Genomic DNA, 20,658 nt, shown 5'->3' with positions numbered 1-20,658 from the left:
TTCAATTCAAAAGACGGATAAAATAAAGCATCTTAGGGATGAAATTATATTTTATTTTTATCTCAAATAGGCTTCTTAACTTTTAAAACACCTAATTATAAAGCTAATCTATAGCAATAAAAAATGAAGAAATCGCTTTTTAAAGGTTTTAAAGACAGAATTACCTCTGTTTTGGCGGTTCTACATTAGGGATTAATTATAACTCAAGTGTGTTTTTAAATTGAGAGCTTGGCTGTTTCGATGGATTCATTAAAGGCAATTTTTTGATAAAAAAATAAAGAAACGACGCCGCCTCGTTATATAATTAGTTCTTTTGAAGTATATTAAAGTGATTTAACTGCTTGTAATCCTTTAAAGGGCAAAGCGAAAAAAATTATTTCTGACAACTTGTTCCACTAATTATTTATTTTTATTGAATTTGATCAAGAGAAATTGAAATTCTAAATCTGGGATTATATCATATTTCATGAAGTTTCGAACAGGAAAAAGAATTTGTTAGAATTGTGTTTTTTTAAGTTTAAAATGGTAAAATAATGAAAATTGATTTCCAATGTGACTTTGTTTTATTGCATTACATATATGGACGCTATTTAATAAATGAACATGAGTTTTCTCTCGTACAGTTTGCTTTTATAAACTAACAGTTAATATTTTCAATGCAATTAATACAAAATAAATAACAAACTATAATTTTGTGATAAGTGAAAGAATTCCTTTGATTTTGTTGTGCCTTATTGAAAACGCACAGATGGGCGAGATTTAATAAACTTTTAACAACTTAACTGCTTTTAAAAACTAAATAATAAATATTTGCAATGCAGTAATAAACACAAAATAAATAGCAAACTATAATTTTGTAATAATTGAAAGAATTCTTTTGAATTTGGTGTGCCTTATTAAAAACAGTGATGATAAATGGTGTGAGTAAATAAACTTTTAATAACTTAATTGCTTTTATAAACTAGCAGTAAATATTTTCAATGCAATAATAAACACAAAATAAATAACAAACTATAATTTTGTGATAAGTGAAAGAATTCCTTTGACTTTGTTGTGCCTTATTTAAAACATACAGATGGGTATAATTTAGTAAATTATAGGCTTGTTTTTCGTAAGATAAATGTAATTTATTTATTTGTGCCCCAGCTTTCTAATACACGCTTCCCTAGTAGTACAGACATATTTTACAATATTACCTTATATCAAATAATATTTGTAATATTGTTGAATACTGAATAATATAATATAATGTCACACAATATTATACAATATTGAGCAATACCTGATAGTATCTCGATAATTTTGTGGTATTTATTACTAAATTCCATATTTCGTTCATAGGGCTTCTGTAAATGATCTTTTTGTCTCTCCAATATATAAACATCACTTTTCTAATGCCAGCTGTAACCATTCGTAACCATTCATTACTCTTCAATTTATGCTTTCACCACCTTATATTAAATATTATTTCTATTCTTTCATGGTACTTCAGGAATGAAAGCAACTTCCATATCCTCTATTACGTATTTGAAGGTCTGAAAAACGAAAAGAGGCTGGCCGAATTCGGTCTAGACAAGTTATCAATTATGAAGTATTTGCCCATGAAATCCACCAAAAACGTCGCAGATCTGATTGCCGGTTACAAGAACATCTACCAATCCTTACGTGTTCTTTCATTTACTGAGGAGGTAAGAAAAATAGAAAAAGTTCATTTAATTCGTACAGTTTTAAATAGTGATTTTGCTAAGTCTATTGTTCTGCTCTATATTTCATCTAATTACCTGGCGTTAATTATAATAAACGTCTTTGTTAAGAAAACCTAAGGGGTCGTTGAAAAGTTTTAAAAATTGATATTCAGTGCTTCATCACTTTGTCACAGAAGAATTTAATTCTTAGTTTAAAATATTAATGCATCTAAATTATTTATTAAATATGATTAAATAAATATGGTGCGAAAAATTATGTCATTTCAAATATCAGCTAAGCAGTGCTTTCTAAATATTTCATAATTTTATAGGAATTCCACCTTCAAAGCTAAAATGTATTCCATTGCATTTTATTTCAACATCACATCTTATAGATTGTTTCAACTGCTTTGAAATGATAATCATTTTTAAAAAAAACGCAATCAAATTTAATTTAATAGCATTTCAACCAGTTTTCAAAAAATCATAAATATTTCAAATTATTTTTTTATTTAAATTCTGACATCCAGCAACGATAAACCTTACTTCTGGAACTGGATTATCTGAAATTGAAATGAGGACAAATTCCACTGGCATCTAGCCCAAATTTCGTAAATTCATTTGTTCTAATTTAATTAAAATTAAAACTCATTTAAAACCCTTTGTTTACTAAACTGAGACATATTCAGCATTTGCCTGTCGAAAAGATTTATTTCCACAGTGTTTATTTCACAGAGAATGCACAATTAATTTTCACTTTTAATTAGTTTTCCCGCCCATTTCTTAAATAAAAACTTAAGTTTCGTTTAAATCATTGGGGCAGAGATGTAAAGCTCTCCATAGCGACGTGAAGTTTTAATTGGGATTAAATTCTCGAAGCAATTCATTCAAGAACAAACGTTTTCTGTTTTTGTTTAAACTGAAAGAAAGAAATAAAATAACAATGATATGAAATCAAGAATTTGATATTAAGGCTTGTAGCAGTTGCATTACTCTATCTTCACTTTTGGATCATAGATGGCGATACCTTATTAGATACGCACTCCATAGTACCCTGCAATTGTAATTATAAATAGATGAGATGCTGTTCTGTTAAGGTGTGCGCGCGTTAATGTCTTTTCGTGTTTTGTGTCTGTTTGTGTGAAATGTGATTCTTAAAGAAACGTTCCAGAAAATATAAGTCATCTTTCTTCCACTGCATGGATCATAATGATGTTCATTCCACCATAGGCTGTATCTATTAACAAGCACATTAAATACTTAAGCTAATCTATTAAATTCGCTGCTTTTGGTAAATATCTTAAAAGTCCAATAAACCATTCGAATGTTGAAAAAAATACATAAAAACAATTTTATTATTTTAAATTGTAGAGTTGTGTACCCAAAGCTATCCACTCTTAATTGCTTCTGAATACTGAATCGAATTGGCAGTAAAAGAAGGATTGCAAAAAACTAAAGCTCACGTTTAAATAAAAGACTATTGTAGAGGGACTCTTTATAACTTCATTATGAAATAAATTAGACAAATTTCAAGAACAGTTATTTAACTATTTTCTACTACATTTCACAAGAGAAAACAAACACTCACTTGAATACAATCTAATAATGATCTCCAAGATGGATCTTGGGCAATATACCTTGAATTTAATAAGGTAACGCCATCTGTTGTATCAAAAGAGATGGTACTAGCGAAATACAATGATATGAAATCAAGAATTTATATTAAGGCTGTATCTATCAATAAGCATATTAAATACAGATATAAATTTATTAAATTCACTGCTTTTAATATTTTAAAAGCCCAATAGAGCAGCTGAAAGTTGAAAAAATACACACAAGGAATTTTATTATAATTAAATCGCAGGCTTGTGTACCCAAAACTAGCCATTTTAATTGCTTCTGAATACTAAATTGAATAGGCGGTAAAAGAGGGATAGTCAAAAATTAATGTTTTTCAAGTTTAAACAAAAGACTATTGTAGAGTAACGTGACTCTTTATAACTTCTTTATATGATAGATGAAAATAATTGACAAATTTCTGGAATAGTTATTTAATTGCTTTCTAAGTACCACATTTCACAAGAGAAAACAAGGCACTCACAAGAATACAATGTAATAATGACCCTTAAGAAGGATAATGGGATATATACCTTGATGTGGATAAGTAACGCCATCTGTTTTATCAAAAGAGAAGGTAGTAGAGTTATGTAACCACTACACTATTCATATAATAGGGACAATTTATTTATATTCGAAAATTATAGACAATGAAATTGCTAATATAAGGAATTACGGATTTTTAAATCAGGTTCTACCAAAATTTATGGAATTCCACTTAAGTATGTGCTTATAAAAGGAAATATCAGATTAAAATTTCTGACTATTATTTTCGAAAAAAAATTCAAATTTGTCGAAAAAAAAATAATATTCGAGAAAAATATCTGTAAGTACTCTTCTATCTTTTTGAATTAACGGAATGAAAATACTCCTGTCCTAAAATTGTTATTTTGTGATTTCAGTTGGTACCTTATATGTGATTTGTAATGGAAATTGAAGCTAAAAAAATAATTAAAATTAAATTTAAAATTAAAACTTAGTTCCTATTATGACAGAACACATTTTCCGACAGCTTAAACCATGCACCATTTCTTTACTAAATATTAAAATTTAATTTCCAAATTTATATATTTTTTAATTTACTTCTGACATAAAGATTTCTTAAACTACAACGGCTTATTTTGCATATTTTTTAGATATCTGCAACTTTCGAATAAAAATTTTCTTTTTCACATCAATAGCCTTCTATTTAAAAGTTTAAAAAAAGGAAAATATGAAGTCTTAATTTTATCACACCTTTTTTTCTACTTATACTGTCTCATATTTGGGATCAAATATAATAACCTGGTTTAGATTATCAACCTAATAATCTAAAATAATAAAATTGTTATTATGAATTTTTTCACGTAAAAAGACAATTCATCTAAGCAATTGTAAACTATAAGTAAAAAAAACTTGATAAATGAAAAAAATAATGATATTTAACATTAGAGATTTCCAAAGTCCGTTAACATGTTCTAGTATAACACAACATTCATATAGCATATGCCAATACAATATGGCGCGTTTTGTGCTTCTTAGAACTGAATGAGAATGAATTTTCTGTCTTCCTTTCGATCAACTGGATCCAAATTTGATATAAATTTTCTTTTTGATCATTAAAATACGTAAGATTTTTATATGCAAGTCTTGCATTTTGGGGTTAAAGTTTGTATTCAACTTTTATAAAATAAATTGGTTTGTCTGTGTTCTTACAATTTATTATTTAGTTTGGTTTTTTTCTTATGTTTCCATAGAAAAATTTTGGAATTGATTTCTTAGTAAAAGTGGTCTTAGTGGTAGAGTTCTAGTATATAATGAAGTTGTGTGTTCTTGATGACAGTACAATATATATATATATATTTGTAAGCTAAGAATGAATCAATCCACTTAGTAAAAATTTTATTCTTTTCGATGTTTCCTTTTGTTTAGATCTAAAAAATATTGTTTCCAAAATACTGTTACATTCATAATATATTATGAATGTATCATGTAGTGATGTTAAATTTTTTATAATGTATTATGAAATATATCGACGATCAAAAAGCGGGAAAAAAATTTTTAATTACTTTTTTTCCTTAAAAAAAAGGGCTTTTATTAATTGATTCTGAATTTTTTTTAAAATTAAGCAAGAATATGAAGGCCAAAACAAAACGCTTAAAAGCATAAGGCATTGTAAGCGTCCAAGAAAGTGAGCCTTAAGGAATATCATTCCTAATAGCTACTTTCTATATAAGGAATCTATATAAGGAATTTCAAATATTCCTTGAATATTTATTCGTTATTAAGAGAAATCATATTCTTGAACGATGTTTTATAGATGTGTTTAAATCTTCGATTTACTTATAATATTTCCTTCACTGTCTCATGATATTATGATTTCATTTTATCCTGCATATATTTGATTTAAAAAATGCGATAAACTTTCATTATTCGTTGCATTCACATTCTAAATTTATTTTTTCCATTTCAGGAAATCCTGGTTGTTCTTAGAATTCTGTCTGCCATCTTACTTTTGGGTGACGTCACATATACGATGAAAGGATCTACGGCCACAGCAAACAACCCATATCTTATAACATCAGGTACAGCTTCCTATAATATTTATTCTTTCTATTAATTTAAATAATCAACAATTTTCTCTATGAATTAAAACGAAACACAAACATATATTAAATGATACATAGTGATCTTTAATTTTTTAGGAAGGTTATATAATTGAGGTCACATATGCTATATACGCGATAGAAAAAAAAAATATTGAGAGTCGAAAATTATTAACTGATCCAGTCATGAAGCTTTGATATCATAACTATAAATCATTTTAGGCGGTGAGTACTGACTTAATGATTCATCAGACGGTGACTTAAATTAGTCATAACGGTCACTACCAATCAAAAAGCGGTACTTGTTCGAAATGGTCATTGATTGATTTAAAATCATGAAATGCAAAAGTAAGTTTGCTTTATTTAGCCGATGAGGAGTAGAACTTTTTTCAGTACCAACCCAGCCGTACAAGTTCTATATTGGAAGGCCGGTTTCTGTTTCAAACGAGAGTTGCAGGATGCCAACACCGAGAATGTCCTTGAGGGGAGAAATATCAGCTATTCATACTTGACAGTGGTGAATTACTTTTCCTCGCGGTTTGACTTCGAAAGTTAGAGGGAAGAATTTACATGTATCAATTTGTACTTGTGTGAATTTTCAAAATAAAATTCAGAAATTATTTTTAAAAATTTGTATTTTTTTATTTATTAAACTCTCCGTTTATTTGAAGAAGAGAAATATTGAAATATATGAATACCATACATAAATTAAAATTTTTAAGAAACTCATTTTCCAAAGTTAATTTTGTGGCACAAATGATGACTACATTAATAAATTTGAGTGATTCTATTGTGATTCCCCCACCGCTTCTGGTGATATAAGCAATTCAGGAGACGAACGAATCAACCCACTTCAACACTCCATATAAAACCAGTGGAAGTGATCCCTCAGAAATATTCTCACATATTCTCCAATAAAAGTCTTATCTTCTTTTCTCCGCATAAAATTAGGCACCTTGGGTAAGGCTACGAAAATCTTTCAGGCATTACTGAGTGATAGTTACGAAATATATATCTTTAATGTTAAAATAAATTTTTATTTAATGTGTCAGGAAGATATGTAGTTTTGAAGCCTTTTTGCCAACTGAATGGCACCATAATTTAAAACAAAATCATAGTAGCATATATAAGATAACACACCGAATTTAATTAATTTTATTGTTGTGTTTACATACATGCAATACTGACCGACAGATGGTCAACCATTTGATGAATTTAGTTCAAAATTTGATAAGAATCTATATTTTAGATGCTAAATCCGTGTATCAAATTTTACATCTATATATCTTTGCTTTTTGTAGTTATTGAGTTCACATGTACTTGAACAGCCAGACATACAGACTTCCTGTGAAAGGATGTCTTAAAAATTGATAGAAATCTACAAATATAGTCGTAACTCCATATATGGAATTTCAGCAGTCTAGCCTAAAGCGATTCCATGTTCTCGTATTCCCTGACAGACAAAAAGACAAATGGACTGACAGACGTAATCCTAATATGTGTTTTTCGAACTCAGGAGGTGCACCGACATGTAGACATCAAAATCTGCAGTTAGGATTTTTATTTTTTTATTTATTTGATGATTACAAAACGTCCTCTATACAACATATACAAGAAAGTAATCAGCAGGAGAGGTCTTCCAGAAATTTTCTCGCAGATTCTCTAATAGAGAATAATAGACGTCATGCCAGAGAACGTCTTACATGTCAATGGCACACAATAGTTACGAAATATAAACTTTTGGCACGAATTTAGCATTTTGGCTGAATTTTTCGCGTCACCCTTGGCGAAATATTTAGAGATGAATCCCTGGCATGAGTTAATAGTATTCAAAACTCGAATTTGGGTTTTAGATGAGTTTTTTCTGGATCAATTAAAAGAAAATTTCACACAAAACAGCATTTGTAATTACAAAATCCCATGCGAAATTTGACGTATTTAAGTCATTGCTTTCTTCAGTTATCGCGTTAACACGTTTCTGAAATTACAGACAGACAGACTGTCAACCTGTAGTAGGAATTGGCTCAAAATTTGACAGGTGTCTACATTATAGATGCTAAATCTGTATACTGAATTTTATCTATCTAGCTTTCTTCCTTTTGTAGTTATTGTGTTAACTTATATTCGAAGAGTCAGACCGACGGACTTTCTCTTAACAGATTGTTTTCAAAATGTGATAAAAAAAACTTCAAATGTAGTGTACTGTATGCTGTATACCACATTTCAACCATCTAGTTCAAAGCATTTTCGAGTTATCTTTTTCACAGACAGACAGTCAGATGGTCATTTTCCAAAAATGTGTTTTTCCTACTCAGGGAGATTTAAAACGTGGAGATTCGTCAAAATCCCGATTTCGTATTTTTTTGACGATTACTATTCATACTATGTATATGAGAATGTAAAAAAGAAACAAGTAATGTATATAAAAAGATATTAAGTCAGTTCCTACTTAGGTCAACAAAAAAAATTATTTTAGTTTCCTTTTTATAAATAATTACAATTTATATAAATATGTATATACATATGACAGAATTACAACATTAAGTGGCAAAATAGAGTTTGGCGACAAACTTGGCAACCATTTGGCGACATGGTGATGGATTTGGCGGATTTGGCGGATTTGGCTATCAAATAGAAATAACTGGACAAATTTAATTAATTAATTAATTAATATTTGAAAAAAACTGTATTAACATCAAGTGTCATCCACTGCAAGTTTAAAAAAAATGTATTTCAACTTGAGTGGATGAATAAAAAGTATTTTATTAACGATTGAAAATTTGAACAAGATATATATAGAGAGAGTGTGAGCTAATAGTAGGAATTGAAAAAAATATCAGTGTACAGCCACATTCAAATTCAAAATTCAGGTGTCAAAGGATCAAAATACAAATACATCGAAAATATGTTACTCAATATGATTGATAGGACTTGGGAGCTGTATAAGGATTTTGACTTTAACTTTTTTTTTTACCAGTACATTTATTTACACAAAGAGTATAAAATATTGTTCTTTGCTTCATTCATTCAGTTTCGAAGTATATAATTATTCATTATATAATGGTCTTATATACGCATATGTATCTTCTAAAGACTGAAAACCTATTATTACTGATTTAACTTGGTTTTTCAATTAATATAATTTTCTTATTCTAATTAACCATGCAAACCCATCACTCAAATTTAGTTAATTCCCAATTGATTACACAATGTCATGCGCCATATGTCTATATGGCATGACGGATAATTAACTAGTATAACATCACATACCACTTTTTGTATTTCATATGAAAGAATTCATTTGACTTAAAACAGATTAATTAATTTTAACTAATTAATTAATAACATCTTAGATACGATGGCATGATTTATTAACAACAGCATTTTCCACTGTTTTCTTTCATGTCACTTTCAGCCGCAAAGAACTTAAGCGTTGACAACGACCAGCTGTGTTCTGTCATTTCTAAGGGGTCGACTGTCGAAGAAGTTGCTGTGAAGCGGGATGCCTGGGTCCAATTTCTTTACTTGCGAGTTTTTGACTGGATTGTGTCTTCCATCAACAAACAGCTGTCATTTTCCAGGCTTGTTCTGTAAGTTCTTATTAGGAATTTAAGGCTTATAGGTCTGTAACTAATTTAATTACCTATAGTCTTTTTCATCAAATAAGAGAACTGAAAATTTTACATTTTTGTCTTACCAAATTTAATTTTATGATAAAACAGAATTTAAATATATCAGCATTAAACAGAAATTTAAGACCTCACTAAATATTTAATCCTATTTTGGATTATTTTTAATTTTTCAACTGAAGTATTTGTATTTCCGAGTATAAAGAATACAAGAAAAATAAGTTTAAAAATTAAATTTGAAAATTAAGTTTTAATCAAAATTGATTAATTAAAAATAATTCTTCTAATCAACAAATCGGAAGCCAGATGTGTCCCCGAATCTACCGCAAATAAGATCATTTATTATTATATTTGAAATGTGTATGGTGGCAACGTGTGTAAAAATGTTAAATATGAAAAAGATACGAAAATATTATGTTGATTTATAAATGATCATAATGAAATGATAATGAATGAAATAATGTAAAAATGATTTTAAAAATTTAATTTGAAAATTAAATTTTAGTCAAAATTAATTAATAAAAATAATTCTCGTAATCAACAAACCGGAAGACAGATGTGTCCCTGAATTTGCTGCAAATAAGATATCAAACTTATTCAAACAATATCAAAAACTTATTCGCGGACTAGACGGTTCCAACAGTAAATAGTCGACTGTTCAAAATCCAAACGTAATAAAATATTCTTTCATATGTTTATCATTACATTATAGAAAGGGGAATTACAAGTTTCCGGCACGGTAGTTTGTTCTCACCGCCCAGTGTTCCTGTCATTCAGACTTATCCGAGTGCCTTCGAGCGGGTCACTTTTGTGATTATTCGTACATTAACCCCCCTCTCCGGAGAGAAATTCATATACAGAGTTTAGAAGCTTCAAGTATAGTAGTTCTCCTGGCCTCCCTGATGGGGATAAAAGCGATGTTGCTGCTGTACCTCAGTGTAACTGCCCGACGCGTGTCTGCTAATTGATGAAACTTTTTTAAGTTAATCAAAGTGCCCAGTCATTTATTCACCCCGGATGCTAAGGCAGGGTGGGAGATTTTCTTTGTGGTTATTTTCACATTACGTTGCCCGTCACATGATGAATATCGAGGACCTCCAAGCTTCAGTTGCATGAAATAAAGCTTTGAAAACGATGTAACAAATTATATAACCATTTTATAGTTTTATATTTCTTTGTGCCTGTGATATCCATCTGGGGAGCAAGTGACAATTAAATTCTAAACGAATAATCGAAAATAAAAACTTGCTAAAAAAGGGAGAGAGAGTGGAATCAAAAAAATTATTACAAAGAATGCTGATAAATTTTAAATTATATAAAAAAATAACTTTAAGGATTTTTGATCAAATAATTTTTTTTTGATTATTTTGATTTATAGTTTTTTTCAAAACTATATGTGAGAACATTTTGAATAAATTACAATACAAATTTGAAAATATATTTCAGATTTCCAGATGCATATATAATAAATTTACTAGCTGAAGAGAACAGTTCTTTTGTGTGCATTTTATACATGTACATAGATGTTTATGGCTTTCTTTCGGTTTATATGCCATGTTAGTCTTTAATTAATGTTATTAAACTTTTATTCATTAATCTATTTTATTATAAATTCTTTTATGTGTTATTTGGTGTGCGCGTTATTGTGGACCTAATCCTGAATTAGACTCTAAAGTGAATTAAGTCTAATTGTGAATTAGACTTATTTATGTTATAAACAATAGCTAAACTAAACGTTATTTGTTGAACTCAAAGAAATTTTCTTAAATCAAGCTCTTAATGTGATCCCAGAACAAAAAAAAATTCATAAAAGTCAAATATGGGGATCAGGATGGCCAAGAAATCGATCCAACCAATCTGATCCAACATGAGTCATTAAATATCCTTGTAATATCTAACATTCCGGCTAAGTACCATCTTGCTGCGAAAAATGACGTCACATGTGGCAACTTTCGACTTCAATTCACAGTGCTTTAAACTAATTCAACGTTCATTTCTTATACACACTTTCCATTATAAAATGCGTCTTTTTAAGTTCTATCTACTAGCCTTTATATTTTTCTAATACTTTAAAGAATTTTTATTAATTTCTATTTAATATTTTATTTAATAATACTCTATAGAAATAATATGTGAATTCATATTTGTCATGTGACTGTGAAGCCATGTGAATGTTTACTGAGCACTTTTTTTAAAATATGAAAGTAAAAAAATAACTAGTACTGTTGGGGCAGAAAACACAAAAAATATATCTTTTTATTCATTCCAAGTGATATTATTTTCGAATTTAGTCACGATCACTAGATGTGATCGTAATGTGATTATATTTTACGATTACGGCAGCAACTGAAACAGTACAAAAGTGCTCAGCAATGGTACCCAATTATACAAACCAATTTTCAGCGACATACAAACATCAGTGTCGTAGATACAAGAAGGGACATAGATTTCTCGGCATCGACATTAGAGAGTTCGCAAAAAAAAGAAATGTGTTTGTATGTTAATGTCATTTATTAAAGGGAACAACGAGGAAAAGGAGGGAAAATAATACTATGTCCTTTGCGTTTGCACTTGGAAAGCTATTAAAGGTAGCTAGTTCGTCCTATCCAATTGAGCTCTGGCCGTTATTGGCACACATTCTAAATTGCTATCGCAGTAAGTGCTGACAACTTTTTAACTCGGACATTGACTCATTTTATGTTCTTCTAATATGAAAAAAAAAAAAACCTTAATCATAATAATCCATAAAACAAATTTTATTCATCTTCCAGCAGCAACTGCCATCTTTTAATTTTACATTGCTTCCCTGAGCAGTAATTTTCCAAGTAAGGAAGATATTTTTACAGATGTCATAACGGATGCTAAATGGATATTGGTTCAGTCAGTAATTCCTGGTCTTGGCGATAAAAGGGCGACCGTTTGGCGATTTGAAGACGGATTTGGCGACAAAAAATGAAGTTCCCAGAATATTCAAGAATTTTGTTAATAACTTCATTGAAATTCAATTCCAGGAGATTTCTCTAGAAATTTCTTTGCCTCATCAAGGAAACTTAGAAAGCAATCAGTAGTCAGTAACAGAAAAGGCTAGAGAGAAATTTCTCATCTGTAAATTTTCTATGAGCGCTTTGTGCTGTTATGAATGTTTATTAAAGCAATATTGTTTGCTTAATGTTGCTAACTGTAAATATTATTCTTGTGTACGCTCCGGAGTTTTTTTTTTAACTGTGTCTTCATGTGGAATAAGGCATCGTTATTTTAACCTATTGGATTTTTCATCTTACAACCAACGGGGTTATTCGAAAAAACTGAGATTTTGCTTATTAATATTTACCATTAATGAAAATAATCACAAAACGGTAGCAACATTCATAATATAAATACAATTTTTGCTTCTAACTTTTCTCCTTTAAATATATGATTAAACCAAGGCAAAAACATTTTATGGTTGAAAACTTTAAATTATCAAAATGGCAAATGTTCAATTTCTTTAATTACAAAAGCGATGACATGTTTTCTATTTTAGAATGGAAAGTTTTAGAACTGTGCAAATGCAGTGTGAAATCTTCCTGTAATTATCAAACAAACATGTGCTTGTAAGCCACTTTAGGGAATAATTCTACATCTGCAAAGAGATTAAATGGCAGTCTCCAAAAATTATGGAAGTCGTAAGAACATATTTTAATGATCACAGACGTAGTTAACAGTGCTTGACGCTCAAATAACTGACTCATTTCAATTCTAAATGCATACGATATGATGATAGTTACGGAGAATAATGTCATTCCATTTTATATGCTCGATTCGTGAATATGGAAACTTATATTCTTAGTCATATTTTTATGGATGTGTATACTTTAATGGATTTGTTTTAACTTCTCTGGAAAGTCATAATTTTACGAAATTCGCTAGTGCCGTTGATTAAAATAGCAGAAATGTCGATTGCTGCAATATACAATATCCTGATCAGTTTATGAAAGTCTTCTGACAAATACAGACACTGAAGACAAGATTTAAATTCTGACATTTCTTCGCGTCAGTGTAAGGTAAAAATTATATGATGCGAGATATGGCAAATGATTTTAATTATCTTGTTATCATTCCTTTTGATGATATGAGCTAAATTTTGTTTTTGCTTGTTGCTGGTTATATTAGGTTATTGCAGCATTACTCGAGATGAAAAAGAGCTAAAATTAATTATAATAGATACAGTTTGGTTTTTTTTATTTTGATTGCATACAATTTGATTTTGATTACATAGCTATTAAGGTTTTGGACCATAATTACTGGAGTAGATTTATGACGGTGCCAGGATTAGTTCCCCTTCCTTACCCCAGATGTCAGTGCATTCCTGTTGTCTAGAAAGTTACACAGAAATGAATTCTTATTTGCTTGGCAGTCAAGAAAAAGTAGACGTTCATGTGAGTGTGAGCGATCAGTAGCTCGCGAGGAAAGGCAAAGCAAATTTATTTTAACAAACACGCGGAAACCCAGAGAGTTTCTTGTGAAATTAGTAGTTTATGAAGAAAATAATTTTTATTGTCTTCAAGAAATATTCGTAATCGTGATATGGAAGTGCTTATCGACAATTGTATAAAAATAATGTAAATAAATGGATGATTAGTCAAGTAAACTGTTTCCTAATTTTTCTTGCGTCTTCTATTTTTTTTTTTTTTTTTTTTTTTTTTGCAAACAGGAGTACAAGGTATATGATCACGAACAGTCAGAAATAATTCGTTAGAGAAATGTTCCCTGTATTTAACAGTGGGTATTCTTGATTTCTCAGTATTCATAGGAATATTTATAGTTGTAATGTGTTTGATACAATGCAATGCAATTCAATACCAGCAATATAGCTAGAATGTTAAAGCTAACTGAAATATCGAAAATAAAATTTCTTCGATTTTCATAACTCCGTCAAATTTTTTAACTTGATGTTTTCCTTCATTATGAGAAGCTAATTATGTTTTTTTTACATATATTTCCTTACATTTTTCGTAAAATTTCACTAAATTTCTACATTTTGATTTTACTTTATTCAACTTATACGAATTAATAAACAGAACCCACTGAATTATTAAATACATTAGAAAATAAATTCCTTACGCTGTAATTATATGCTGTCTTTTAATTTTTCATCGACACGCTTTACTAGGTCTAATATGCTTTTTAGTGTGCACAAATCATGCAAGTAAAATGTATTTTGGCATTTTAATTTTGGAATGAATAGCCTAGTTTTATGATGAATAAGCTGGTTAAACTAACGCTCATTATAAAATTGCAGGTAATTTGATGTCATAGATAGCTCAGGATCTCATTAAATTTCTATATCACATGATTTAATTCCTTTAGAAAAAGTTCTTTAGATAAAAAAAAAAAAAAAAGATTTATAAAGTAACTAAATTTAAATGTACATTACATTTTGAATTTTAAGAATATTTTGATGGAAGAATTATGAATATCATATAATGATCAGGGTTTTTGATTGAAACTAAATACAATCAATATTAACATTCTTAATGGCGAAGTCATATCACTGACTCCCCGCCCCGCCCGAAGGCACACGTATAAAGAATACTGAATGACCGGATCGCCGCAACAGCAACATTGGCGGGAACTATGGTTGAGTCCTAAGGGCCATCACCGGCCACGGTACAACCCTTCCCGAAGGAAATACGTAACGTCATCGATGGAAGGAGCTAGATCCCCCACCTTTTATGTACCCACCAAGGTGGCGAGATCCAACCACCATACCGGAGGCATCTCATCCTGATTTCGAGTTGCCCCTCGGGGGTTCTTCTTAACGGTGAAGACGTCTTTTTCCGCAAATCAAATCCGCTTCTAGATAGGCAGAAGTGTCTTATTTCGTGCAGTTCAGTTGCTTTAAAGTAAGGCGCAACCGATTTTTTTTCTACTTTGTATTTAGCTATCCAAAATGGTGAAAACGTGTTTTCTCGTCTTCGCTATTCCTCTCCGCTAATGAGGGCCGCCAGGGTCTGGTGGTAAGGTCTCGACTTGGGAACCAGTTTGTCAAGACCTGATTCCACCGAAGAACCACCGTGTAAGCGGGTCTGGTGCACGCTATATCCGTCGGGGCCAAATGCTCTCCCTCTAGTCTGGTGTGAAAGTTTAGAAAGGTGGTACCAGCTCAGATGTCTTCCTCGTCATCTGACGTTCAAAGTTACGAGGTCCATCCCACAATAGCCATAATGTTGCTTTAAAAAACGGGACGTTAATATTTGCTTGTTTTTTTTTTTTTTTTTTTTTTTTTTTTTTTGGTAAATTTTACACTAGACAGATTCGTAGAAACGATCTAATCTGCTCTGACGAATGAATTCCTTATCGTGAAAACGATTAAACAATGAAATGTATTATGATGCCTTCGGGGATTGTATGGAAGAAAATCTTTCTTAACAGCGAGACACTGGTCACTAAAGGTGATTAGTGATCTAACAAATAATCTTGAATTTCTCACAGATATAACTAAATGAGTCTCTTTGCCTTCTCTATAATTTGTAACAAATATGTTCATTTTATTAGGACGAGGGTGACCTAGTGGTAAGTTCTTGCTCATGGGAACGGAGGGTTCTAGGTTCGAGACCCAATCCCACCGAAGAACCGTCGTTTAAGCGGATCTGGTGCACGTTAGATGCATCGAGGCAAAATGTTTTTTCGCTGGTATGGTGTGGAAACTTGGAAAAGTTGAACCGGTTAGGTGCTGCCCTCGTCATATGACCGACGTTCAAAATAACGAGGTCCGCCCCAAGATCGCCCTAGTGTTGCTTTAAAAACGGGGCGTTAATATATGTCTTACTGATCATTAGAACAAGAATATTAACATTTGGTCACTTTAATGATTTTACTTCTAATTCCATAGATTGAATATTGTTCAAAAATAGATAACAATAAATAATAAAAATATTATTAGCAATAAACTTGCAAGTGTATGCATGATTCCTAATAGTTACACTTACTGCAAAAATTACTTGATCTACAAGATGCTTACTAAGAATTGTGTTCGAATAAGCCATTGCACCAGAAAGAATAAACTTATTTCACTTACTCCTAGGGGAAATTCTTACTCTGTGACTGTCATTGATCCCCCAGGATTTGGCGCCAACGAACAAAACCAATTGTTTCGCCTCAATTCAAACATAATCCATGATTTCTTGCAGAATTACATACAGCAACTTCTGTTCTTCAGAGAATTGGTAAGTAAATATCAGAAGGATGCAAAAAATAAAAAAAGAAACAATCAGTTTATCTACTGTATTGGGTTACCTAGAAAAGAGATCACAGTTGCATTATACTTTCTCTTATACTAGTAAACAAAGAGGAAATATTGTAATCCCCCCCAAAAGAACTCCATCTCAATATTTCGATAAATCTTCACGTGTTCGTCGTTTTGTATGTCTATGAACACAATAATTTGAAAAAGGAATGAACTATATGGTCTATATGAAATATATTTATCTGAATCAAACTTTGGATAAAATTAGGCTAAGGTTTATCTTGGATAAAATTAGGCTAAAGTTTATCTGCCCACTTGGGTTTGTAGCTGTCTGTCTTCCTATCGAACACGCATACAATATATTTCAGATTTCTGAATTCCATTAAAGAAATGTCTTGTGTTTTATTGTTGGAGAAAATATTAATGAAATAATAACTGAATAAAAAATTGGTGAGTTAAGTATAACAATTAAAAGCATTAAGTATTTAAAAAAATTCTACAAAAATTTGTACGTCACTTTGAAGATTCTAATAGAACTTGATGGTCTCCTACATTTTGAAAAAGAAAGTCCTTCTAAACTAAAATAGTTGTCCTGAACAACAAAATGCTAGCAATAAATTCAGTAAAAATTTCATATCATTTTTTTTTCTGACGTTTGAGAAGTCTCTAAATGTCAGTAACGGATGAAATATGATGCAAACTGCTATAAACTTAGATAAAAAATGACATGGAGCATTACTATGTTAAATCTCTTATATGGCAGAAGTTTTATATACTCAAAAAGAAACAATAAACAACAGATGTAAAACATTATATTACTTTTGGTGGAAATATTAAAAAACAAAAATTTTAAATTCGTAGTTGAATCCTGTAAATAAATCGTTTGCTAATTTTTATACAATCAGAAATTATATTTTCTGTGAATTTTCTTTTTAAATTAACTAAATAAACAAAAATTTAGAACATTTTAAAATTTTGGCAGTTTTATTTCTTTATTGAAATATTTACTTAAAACCATCGATAGACGCATTAACTCAAATATTGGAGGTTAAATATAAATGCTCAAATTTCAGAAAGTTGAGTTGATTTTTAATGCAAGCCCCGCATGTGTTTCATATTTTCCCCCCTTTGTCATATGTTTTAAGTACTTTTCTTTTTTATTCAGGTATACCTTCTGTTTCCTTTTTATTTGCTATCTTTATTGGTATATATTTTGTTGTTATAATTTAAATAATTTTTTTCCTCTTTTACTTGTTTATTATTTTGTTTATATAAATATATATAACATTTTTTTGGGTTAAAAATTACAAAAACATAGTAACATTTGATAAACAATGTATCAATAATAAATCAAAATGAAAGACGAATTTCTAAAGTCATAGTTTACTTACGAAATAATAGTTCCTATTTTGTTCTATTAAATTTTTTACATTTTTTGGTGAGACTTCATTTGTTTATACTTACATTTTTTTTCATATAAAATATATCTTGAATATATTATTTCATAGATGTTTTAAGCATATTTTGAAAAATGTTTATAAAATCAGAATAATTAAATTATTTTTAAATTCGAAATATGCTATTGGATGTACATAAATATATATAGGTATATATGTGTAAGGATATCTCTTAATCTAATTTAAATCTTAATTAATTTCCAAATCTTCATAACTTAGCCCATATTAACATCATTCTAAAATGTTCTCTTATTTTTTTATCCAATTCCAAATTTTTTATTTTATTAATTAAACAGGCGCTCTATAAAACTGCTCACTTCAGCATTTTCCCACTCTCCAAGTGAAGGGATAAAAATTCTTAAAGTTTACAACCTAAATTTCCCGTTCCTGGGACTATACGTGTCAAAAATATCCCTAACAGAATCTCATTGTAACAAACACTGAAAGCAAGCAAAATTTTTGTCTTTTTGGCTCATCTGCCCTTGTATCACGATGTAGACAGACGTATCTCATCTCTTTTTTCATGTATATAAAATGCCTCTCTTAATGAAATAAATCGAAGTTTTAAAATTTCAAAAGACTTATTCTTCTATTCGGCCACGTAGGGAAGATTATATTTATGTATATTCGCCACTTGTATACATTTTTGTTTCTTTAAAAACTTTATTTAATTTTATTTTAATAAATTGTACCTTATACTTACTTCTTTTTTTGCGTTATAAGTTTAATTATCTAAAAAAATTAAAAACGAGCGTCTTTATTTGTATGTTCTTTTTGTAGTTTATATTCACAATTCTTAAAAAAAAAAGGCAGTGCTAAAGTTTCTAATGAATAAAATATTCGAATGAATAAATAATGTCCAGCTTTACAACTACTTGACTATTTAAAGAATATACAAAAAGGATTTTATAATACAGATTTTATAAAAACGTGAGTGTACGAAAATTTGCAAATAAACACACTTCTTTCAGAATGAAGTATTCCAACATCTCCCTTGACAAAAATAATTTTTCTCTTCTAAAGGAAGAATATAAAGAGGAAGGCGTCGATATACCATTTAAATACGAAGAAACACCACAACAAAAAGAATTCTTAAACAACCTAGTCGACAGCGAACGAATTCTGCTAAACGGTCTTCAAAACTCCGGTGTAAAAGGAACTTTCAATTGGTTAAGTAAGATGGAAAGAATTTTTATTTTCACCATTTTTGTTCTGCTTTCGAAATTCCATGTAAATTTTACGGTAAATGAAAGCTTTCTTTGTTTTTGAAAAACGTTCTTTCCTTTCTTTCAGAAAAAATGAAATCCCTCCCAAGCGAATGTATCGAAGTAGAAAACGATAAAGTTACTGTACATCATACCTTCGAAGAGGTGAGTTAAGCCTTTTTCCAACCTTCTAAACAAACGAAATGGCGCAGCTAGGCAGAAAGATTTGTTTTGTCTGGTTGGTTGAACAGGGAATACTGCAGCGTATTCGCGCTAACAAAGAAGATAAGTAAACGACGGTTTGCTTTTATTCAGAATGTATAAATAAGCTTTTATTTTTTCATCGTGTGTATATTCCGAAAGAGTTCTTTTATTTAGTGCATTTACTTTTGTGGAAGAATACATCAAGTCAGCGATACAACTTCCAACCAATTAAACGTAAACTGCATGAGGGAATTTGGTTTTCGAACGAAAAAAAAAAAAAGCATATAGTGGCGGGAAGTTTAAGCAGTAACTGAAAAGGAAAACTAAAATACTGTATGTTTTGTTCAACGAAGCAGGTGCTGCTTTACATGCAATTATAATGTACTTCAATAAGCGATTTCATAACAGAGATAATGTTGATCATTGAGTTTTGTTTCGATTTTTAAAAAAACTGAATTTGCTTGACATGTTTGATGGCATAAAATTGTTATGTATACTTTTACCGGATGACTAAATTCTCTGAAATAATTATACTGGTTACACATATATTTATAAAAATAAATGTAAAAAAGTAATATGTGTATTATCTTTATAAAAATTCAAGCTTTACTTAATTTCAAAATTTTTTTAAAAAAAGACAGAAAATTACATTTTGTTTCACGAAATATAGTTGAAAATCTTTTTCATTAAACTGTATAATTATGTTAGATATTTTGAATAATTTTTTGGGGTGTTTAACTAGAAGAATCTTACAGGAAAAGTTCATTTTGATAATTATTACTTATCAGACAATTAATGAGGACAAAATGGTAGGTAGTTGAATTGACAAGCATTAAAAAAAAAGCTCTTAATATTTCACTTTTTTTTAAATTCGTTTTTGTTAATTCACAAATGTTGTTTTTCCCTTTTTTTCGTTTCTTTTTCCAAATTACTTTATTTTTATTTTATTTTTTTATTTTTACCTTAAAGTAATTATGGGGCATATTCTAATTTGAATATTAATACAGTTTTTAACGTTTCTATATATTCTGTAGAACTTTGTGTGAAG

The 20,658-nt window shown here is 29.7% G+C and overlaps 1 protein-coding gene across 1 annotated transcript in view; it reads left to right on the top strand.

The window, feature by feature from the left end:
• Window positions 1-20,658, top strand: part of LOC129957655 (neither inactivation nor afterpotential protein C-like) — a 170,150-nt gene that overhangs the window by 135,756 nt on the left and 13,736 nt on the right. Inside the window, exons 15-20 of the mRNA XM_056070097.1 lie at window positions 1,493-1,688; window positions 5,755-5,866; window positions 9,303-9,477; window positions 16,583-16,724; window positions 19,225-19,375; window positions 19,495-19,571. Coding sequence (XP_055926072.1) covers window positions 1,493-1,688; window positions 5,755-5,866; window positions 9,303-9,477; window positions 16,583-16,724; window positions 19,225-19,375; window positions 19,495-19,571 — 853 coding nt within the window. The remainder of the gene's footprint in view (window positions 1-1,492; window positions 1,689-5,754; window positions 5,867-9,302; window positions 9,478-16,582; window positions 16,725-19,224; window positions 19,376-19,494; window positions 19,572-20,658) is intronic.

Source organism: Argiope bruennichi, chromosome 11 (genome assembly GCF_947563725.1).
Source record: "Argiope bruennichi chromosome 11, qqArgBrue1.1, whole genome shotgun sequence".
NCBI lineage: Eukaryota > Metazoa > Arthropoda > Arachnida > Araneae > Araneidae > Argiope > Argiope bruennichi.
This window is presented reverse-complemented; position numbering and strand designations above follow the sequence as displayed.